General features: G+C 46.3%; 1 protein-coding gene across 2 annotated transcripts in view; it reads left to right on the forward strand.

The window, feature by feature from the left end:
* The window catches only part of LOC120319585 (WD repeat- and FYVE domain-containing protein 4-like), a 91,079-nt gene extending 88,150 nt beyond the window's left edge, over positions 1-2,929 (forward strand). Inside the window, exons 52-54 of one of the 2 annotated variants that reach the window (XM_039368598.1) lie at positions 1,624-1,777; positions 2,350-2,437; positions 2,737-2,929. In XM_039368598.1, coding sequence (XP_039224532.1) covers positions 1,624-1,777; positions 2,350-2,437; positions 2,737-2,788 — 294 coding nt within the window. In that variant the 3' untranslated portion in view covers positions 2,789-2,929. The other variant, XM_039368596.1, reaches the window with a different exon arrangement.
* Positions 2,930-8,757: the final 5,828 nt, after the last annotated feature.

Raw genomic sequence — 8,757 nt, forward strand, 5'->3', positions numbered from 1 at the left:
TAGCCGCCCCTCCTTTCCTGTGCAACCTGGGCATCTTGAGAGAAAGAAAGCCCACTAATTCTGATACAAGTATATGCAAATACAGTTATTAATATAAGAAATACTGCAAATCAGTTATTGCTTTCTTTATAAATAAAACAGGCGTGCGTTTTAGAGATATTACTTTCTCCAAAATGCATTAGATAGCTGCAAAAAATTACATTTTTCTGGATGGTAATATCTTTAACCAGATTTGAGGCGCTAACAACATTTCCTATGTAGATATTATTTTTATTTAATACAGATAACCTTTTTATTACAAATCACATCGTCTCTCTAGAGATTACCATCAGATCTCATAAAAACGGAAAAAGCAGATGAAAAGGTGTCAGTCACATACTCTGTCCAGAGTGTCCTCTATCTATGCAGATCAAAGCCAGGGAGCCCCGAAGAGGTTTCGGAGAGAGCTCGTTAGCTGGCGCTTTCTGCAGAGCTGACTCGTCTAGTTTTAACTGGAAAATGGTTCCGGGGGCCGCTAAGGCTGCCTCTGAGTGATGAACTCCTCTGCAACAATGACTTTGCAACACACCCGCCAACCTGCTCACGGTTCCTTGTCCTCCCTTGCACAATCCCACTGGTGTAGATTTACTCACAGGATGGGGCAGAGAGTAGTGCAATTAGGGAGAAGGAGGCGAACCCTTACTTTTTGGGGTAACACCCCCTCCCCCCGTGGATTATCAGAGGAGCACCCTGGGAACATGATTTGCTTCACTTTGGGGGGGGGAGGGCAGTTTTGTGCAAATGTTTTGGCATCACTGATGAGACTGTAAGTTTCAAGAAATCCTTAAGCGGAAAGCAGCTGATGCAACAACCTTCTGCCTGGACAGAGTTAAGGATGGCCTCACTGTGGGAACCTGTAATTGTTTGCAGATTCAAAATAATGAAACTGAGTATGGAAGGTGCAACAATCTGAGCCACCTTCCAGTCAATACTTCGTATCATTCTTTTGGGGGAAAAAAATAACAGCTTGCAAATGTTTCCTCCACCCAGCTAAGAGTCTTCCTTGCAAAACTCTTCTCTCTGGGAAATGTTACCCCTGCTCCCTGCCTGTTGCGTCCCTTTGAGATCCGTGCTCAGGTCTGAGGACTCTGAAGTCCATTTCAAGCCCTTTCCCCCTTCTTTCCTCTAAAGCATTTTCTGCAGAGTTTGGAGACACATTTTAGACAATTGCCTTCTTGAAACATCCAAACTCTTTTCAGCTTCAGTTCCTTTGCTGAGGAAATATTACCTTTGAGGTTATGCCGAAACTTAGAGAAGCCACATGCTTGCGTTCACCTGTACAATATTTTCTGTGCACATCAGCACCGCCACACTCTCCGGAAGCACCCTAGAGATCCCTTCGTGATTAATGGCTGGCAAGGAATCCGTTTCCCCACGTGCTTCACTCCTTTTCCTCCTAACGTGCCTTGCAGGGTGACGTCCAAACATTTCAAAATGCTTTGTTCTGACTCTTCAAACCATTTTGAAATGTTTTGTCATAATCACGGCTTGCAGTTCTGGTGGATGCTGATTCCCGGAGGCCTGTGGCCTAAAGCTGTGGTTGGTGGCATGGCTTCTCTTCTTTTCTCCCCCTCCTCTCAACAGGGAGGGGACCTGGATGTTGCAGATCGCATGTTCCACAGCGTGAGGAACACCTGGGAGTCAGCCTCAAGAGACAACATGACGGATGTCCGGGAACTGATACCTGAATTCTTTTACCTCCCTGAATTTTTAACAAACCACAACCACATTGACTTTGGTGAGTAGGCGTACGCTGCGTTGGATTTCCGGTTAGAATCATAGGCTCTCCACAGTCTCAGAATGATTGAGACGGATTTGTCTCTTGAGTGAAAGAACCAAAATTAAAGACTTCTAGATGAACCTATGCTCAAACGTGCAAATAAACGTTGGAATGTTGAGCTGGCTGGATGTCCCATTAAAAACTAGTCTTTTTTCATTTTTATAGTTCTAATTGCAGCCAAAGTGCTCCTGCCTCAGCACCCCTCCCTTCTAAAACACCCTGGAGGAATTTGTCCATGGCTAAATCTATTTTTCCTTATCAACAGATTCTGTCTAGACAAAAACTGGACAGATCACAGCGGTTATCAACTCAGCAGTTAAATCTGCTTGAAGTCCACGCCACAAGATTTGGACCTGGGATGATCACTAAGGATCTTGCTCCATTGTTGCCTTCCAATTTTTTTTTTACTTGTTGCCAGCAGCTTCTCCCACCAAATCCCAGCTGTCCTCTGACGAGGGCTTCTTAAACTATACCCTCTTTGTGTGGATTCTTCTGTACCACCAGAGCGTCTCCTCTTCTGTCCCTTGCAGGATGCTTGCAGGACGGGACCCGGCTGAACGACGTGGACCTGCCACCTTGGGCGGGAGGAAACCCTCACTGGTTTATTAGGCTGCACAGGCAGGTCTGTACGGAGAGGCGGTTTGGTGGAATCAGGACCACAAAGTCAGAGATAATATTCACAACATACGTTTTAGTCTAAAATAAAGGTAAAGAGAAATTTCTGAAAAGAAATAGGATTCCCTTTTTGCAGCCGTTACTCATAGCCTTTGTATTTTGAAGTGGACATTATACATGAGGCCACTGTGATGAACCAGACATGTAGGCTTCTTACAGCCCCCCCAGCCCCCTCCCTTGTGAGAAGGGATAGGATGCCTTCCTGCCGTCCAGGTAACTGAGTGGCTTCCGTTGGGTTTCAGGCCCTGGAAAGCGACTACGTCAGCAGCCACCTCCACCACTGGATCGACCTGATCTTCGGCTTCAAGCAGCAGGGCTCGGCTGCCGTGAAGGCCACGAACGTCTTCCACCCCTATTTCTACAGCGATCAAGTACAAATGGACAACATTGGTGACCCTCTCATCAAGAGCACCATCCTGGGATTTGTCAGCAATTTTGGACAGATCCCAAAGCAGGTACGATACAAACACGGGCAGGGTGCCATTGAGCAATCAAGGACATAGAATTAGCAGGAAATGAAATTATTTTCATCTCATGTTGAGATTTGTTGTTATGGGATTTCTTGAAAAATTAACCTGGTTGCCAAAAGAAAGTTGAATTTTGGTGTTTTCAGGCATCACTCAGCCACCACTGAAGCAATATAAAACTTATCTTTATTAATATAATATTAATTTATCCAACGATGACTCTAGAAGATGATACAAGTCAGGGTGCAGATCCCGTTTTTGTCTTCATTCATGTGCTAACTTTTCTGATACCCTCTGAGTTTAATATCATTTTAATATATTTTGTTTTGTTTTGATAACTTGGAAATCATATATCAGGTTTTCTTCATCTAATCAGTAATCAAAGTTATTAAGTACTATTATTTAATTGCTTAGCTCACTCGTTGGACTTGAATCATTTTTCCTCCCAAGTTTGTAAAGGGCTTTTCATGTGAACGTTTACATCTCACTCTGCAAATCACAATGTAAGGAGGAGGAATGGTTGCTCTCCTCCTCGCTGGCCTTCCTGAAGGACAGCAGGGATCCCTCCCTCGTTCTCATCAGCGCCTGAAGCAGGGTGTTCCCTCCCTGTGACACAATATACTTTTACTATTTTATTCATGTACAGCTTTAATGTCTGCTTTATTATGCTAATACTGTGCTTACTGTAACTTTTTCAGAGATTTTTGGTTGCTACCATAACTCTTTGCATTGAAAAGTAAAAAGTAATTTCTAAGGAAACAAATATTTTAAAGATATACAGTGGAGCTCCTGATGCATGTGTATGTTACTTTACGGAATCCATTGATTTGATGTAATTTGTTTATTTATGGTTCTTTTTCATTCTCAGCTTTTTACGAAACCGCATCCCTCCAGAAATGCTGTGAGCCTGAGGAAACATTCAGTGGGGAAAGACAGCTTCCTCTTTCCTTCTCCGGCTCTCTCTGTCAGTAATCTGTATAATCTGAAACTGACATCAATTATTCCCAAAGGTATAGACTGGATAAACAGTGCACAAAGAGCAGTATAACTTCTAGATCGGGGCACTTTTCTTTTGGCATTTAGAGCGGTTCAGCTCTAAGAGGGGAACTGGGGGAGAAAGAGCATTCTAGACATCGGATGGCACAAAACTTTCTGGAACAAATTCAAGTAGCAGATTTTTTTTCCCTCTGTAAAATGTGTTCTAAAATTATTTTCTTTCTCGTCCATAGAGGCACCTCAAGGACCTGTTGGTCATATTGTATGTACAGAAAAGGGGATTTTGGCTGTGGAGAAGAAAAGTATTTTGCTTCCTCCACTGTGGAGTAAAATATTTTCCTGGGGATTCAGTGACTTCACCTGCTGTCTGGCTGATTCTGGATCAGACAAGGTAATAATGAACTACAGATTGCTACCTGTTGGGTAGTGCATGACAAGCCACTCCCGCCCACCAAACCTGAGACAGGTGGCCAGTCGGGGCGTGACACACCTCCGGCCACTGTGTGGACGGCGCTCTTGGCGACCTCCTCTTGGTGGGGAAGCCAGATGGCCTGGAACCCCAACCTTGTTTAAAAAGAGAAGCTTGCGTGAAATGCCGAAAGGAAGACAAGTTACAGCACTGCTAGATGAGTGGGAAAATCTCCTTCCCTCCTTCAGCAGCAGATAAGATGGATGCATTTTTCCACTTAATAAGCGGTATGAAATGTTCTGAGTATATTTTGGAATGTACTCATTATTATGAATTCATTAGTGTTTTGATATTGTCAGTTGTTTGTTGGTTTTTCACTGGTGTTCGTGACTTGGACAAAGAAGCCAGTCTCAGTGGAGGCTGCAGGAAGAAGGCACAGACTTTATATTCAAAAATAATTTGGTAGACCGCATTTTATGGAAAAAAACTGGCAAAAAACAGTATTAAATTGTTTCAAAATTCATATTTGCTCTTCAACTATTTTTGTATTTAATTTTTTAAGCCCAAAAGTATCTTTTACTTAACTCATTTAAAATTCCAGAGTAAGTAAGCATATAAGTAAGCGTGGGCTTCACTCTTCCCTTGTGCTCTTCTCTGCTTCCGTCCTGCCTTGCTGGCTGCTTGGTCCAAGCAGAGGCCGACCGTCCTGGAGGCCCCAGCTGACTGGGGTGACTGTCTCTGCGCTGTGTCTCCCACCCCCGGCACCCTCATCACCTCTGGAAGCAGCTCCGGGGTTTGTGTCTGGGATCTCTGCAGGAGCACGGCGGGAGCCACGGCTTTACTTCTGAAACAGGTAGGTTCCCCCCCCCCAGTTCCTCTTCTGAAGCCGAATGGAGCTGCTGGGGTAGAGAGTCTGGGGCAAGAGCCGCCCACAGGGGCTTAGCAGGAAGCAGAGCAGGAGATTTCTTCTCCCTCCTCCGTATCCCCCTTTCTCACCTTGTTCCTTCTCAGGAGTGAAGAGGAAGAAAAATGGGTGGAGAAAAGAGAGAAATTAGCAGGATTAGTTCTGATTTAGGGACAGGGTTCACGTAACCATTAGTCCCCAGCCAGGAAAAGATAAAAGAACTGTTCTGACTAATGAATTAGCTCATTTTGAGGGTCATGATACAATAAATAGTACAATGTTGAATTTTAAGATATGTAAATTCTAGTAGAAACATAGTACGTGGAGTGTAATATTGATCTGTTGCAATCATTTGATGTTTCTCAAAATTATGAAGATTGCTGTCTATGGGAGCTCTTTGTCATGTGAAGGAGACAGTTGGGAATGTCAGCAGAAACAAAATTTGTGCGGAGGAGGCAGTGGGAACGGTGGGCCTCAGAGGCGCTTATAGTAAAAAGAGAAGAGAAAGGGAGAAAGATTAACAGGTGGTGAATGTGGACTGAGCAGAGGAATGGCTGATTTGTGGGTACTGAAGTATTTGGGTCATAGGGAGAGATTGAATGATCCAACCATTAAAAAAAGAAGAAGACATAAATGGGTTAACTGGACTTGATGAGATGTACAAGAAGAGAGAGGTAAAAGGAATAAATGGGAGAATATGAATAGTCTGTTAAAGCAGAAAGATGTGGAGTGGTTAATTATTTAGTTAGATTGCCTTATCTTGTCTTTTGCCTTTAATTTATTTTGCTTATCTTTATATAATATTGCTCATTCTGAAAAGAAAAAGCATGATGGGTGCGTATATATGCATGTTTTATTGCTTTTACTAATTGTATTTGATTACCCTGAAATCTATTGATCTGAAGAATGAACTTTGAAATAAATGCATATAACCGCCAGGACAGCTTCTAACAGCCTTCTCTTCCATGAAACTATCTGATCCCCCTTGGATGCCATTGAACGGCTATACCGGACTGCAGGTCCTGATCTTATTTATTTAATTATCCAGGCACAATGGCCTGACCAGGTGGGAGAGGAAAGAGGGCAGGGGAGCCTCCGTGAAGGAGGGGAGCAGCCCTCCCACGATTCCTTTGGCTCGCAGCATTCTTGGCTGCAGCCGGGCCAAGAGGGCAAGGCTGGCTGGCCCAGCCCAGCTGTCCTTATCAGGGGCCACTTTCCCAGGCCCCTGCTGCGCTTCCTGAAGACCCTCCGGGGGCCGCTCAGATGTCATCGGCTGGGCCTTCAGTAGCGGCCAAAGATGATTTCCTGGGACTTTCTGTGCCCACCGATCAGTGCAGAGGTTGCCCTTCGCAGGATGAAGAAGGGTGGTGTTAACTAAGGAGGGACGGGCGTTATATAAACCATGTCTGTGTCTGTGTGCGTGTCCTTGTGCATCAGGGAGGATTTCTTTATTTCATTCCTTTGACTTACATAGCCACTCATCTCACTTTTACGTGACTCCAGGCGGCTTTCAGTGACGGGAGGGCTGCATCTGGGTTTCTCAGCATGGCGCCTGGAAGGGCCGGCAACCTTGCAGACCCTCCCATGCCTCTCCTCCTCAGACCTCTTGACCTTCTGCAGAAACGGTTGCACATGATTAAAACACGGGATGTTGGCTTGCCCTAAAGCAGAGGGCCGGCTTCTACATAATGTTGGCCATCTTTAAATGAGCCCCCAAAACAAACAATAGTCTGGGAGTGGACCCTCCGCCCAGAACAGGGGCAAAGGCAGGCAAAGGGCAGAAGGAAGCCACTTGTAGGGATTAAATAAGGGGTTGGTGGCATTGGAATACATGGTGGGAAGTGACCCCGTCCTCCATGGCAGCCCTGTTGTTATGGGGAGCCCCCCCCAGCATTTCTTTCCTCGAAGCACCCACAGCCCCTTCTCCAAATTCCAGAGAGGCCCATCAGTGCAAACAGTTTTGCCTTCCTGGATCAGAATATTTTTACCGCTCCCTTCCAAGGAACCGGGCACAGCGTAAACCAGGCCCCGGTGGGACGACAGTCAAGGGCCAGGAGTTTGTCCCCTGCCTGCTTCGGCCTGCGCCCGCTTAGCCTGCCCTGATTTTCCTGCCCTTGGAGTTCGTTGGCTGCCCCAAATATTAACCCTTTGGAGACACGGAGAAAAGTTTTCTTGTTTCCTCCGACACACGCATAATTTGTTGTATCTTTACCCCTCCCGCCACCTTTTCCATCTTTCAGTGAGTAGCCTAGAGCAGCTGCCCTCCGCTCTCCCCAGCTCTGAGATGCAGTGACAGAACAGGAACAGGAATCGCAACCATAGTCATGCCAGAAGTTGGCAGACAGCGATGTCGGCAATTTAATTCTGCATTCTCACCGTTGACTGATGTGTTTTAGTACTATAGGTCTGAGAGAAGGCTTCATTATTCAATATCTTTCTTTTTAAAAAACGGTGTGGCTCTAACATTCCCCGGCTTGGTTGCAAAGTTCAAGTTCTGCTGCTCGGATATTAAAGGGGCAATCCTACTTCTCTGCTTTTATTTCAAGCCCTTTTGGAATTGCGTTGCCTTCCTATCCAGGGGTGTGTGTGTGTGTCACAAAAGGAGGAGATTGTGCCCTGGTGCCTTATGTCCCTTCCCAAGGGGCTCTCCTCCCACCGAGTCCCCTCCCTGGCCGGCAGGCCTAAGAGGAAGGCTGCACTGCGCTCTCTCTCTCTCTCCCTCTCTCCCTCTCTCTCTCTGTGTGTGTGTGTATGTGTGCGTGTTGTACTCATTGCTTGCTTTGCTCCCCAGCCTCTCTATGGACACACCCAGCCGGTGACCTGCTTGGCCGCCTCCACGGCCTACGGCCTCCTGCTGAGTGGCTCTGTGGACGGATCCTGCATCTTCTGGGACCTGAACCGGTTGACGTGCCTCACCCGGCTTCCTGCCCACGAGGCCGGCCTCTCGGCGGTTGCCATCAATGATTCAACGGTGAGGCCTTCATTTATCATCGTTCTTCTGACAAATCCATGAACATTTCATGATGACTTAATGGGTGCTCTTCTCTGTGAGAAACCATCCTGAGGCGCGACAGATTGATTTTTTTTCTTTTTACCGAGGTTTTTAACAGGATCCTTAATGTTGAAAGAGGGCACTAAAAGCAGCCTCTGAGTCAGAGCAGCCAAAGAGGAGGAGGAAGAGGAGGAGGAGGGGGAGGAGGAGGAGGAGGAGCAGCAGCAGCAGCAGCAGCAGCAGGAGGAGGGCTGCTAGCTCTGGGAGCTTTCAGCTTTCAAGAGATTTTGCCCTCCGGTGTGTTTGGTTACATGCAACCCTCCAGACTCCGTTGCTGGATGCCATATTGGTGAAATAGCAGAAGCTTCTCCCCCCCTCCCCCCAAACCACCCAGGGTTATCTCATGTTGTCTGCATCGGCCAGGTTCATCTTGTGAGACAAAAGTCCTCTCCTGGCTTGCTGGTTTCTCAAAGGGATGTGCCGGTTGATGCAGGG

This window comes from Crotalus tigris, unplaced genomic scaffold (genome assembly GCF_016545835.1).
Source record: "Crotalus tigris isolate CLP2741 ecotype Arizona unplaced genomic scaffold, ASM1654583v1 scf7180000020858.209836, whole genome shotgun sequence".
Lineage (NCBI taxonomy): Eukaryota > Metazoa > Chordata > Lepidosauria > Squamata > Viperidae > Crotalus > Crotalus tigris.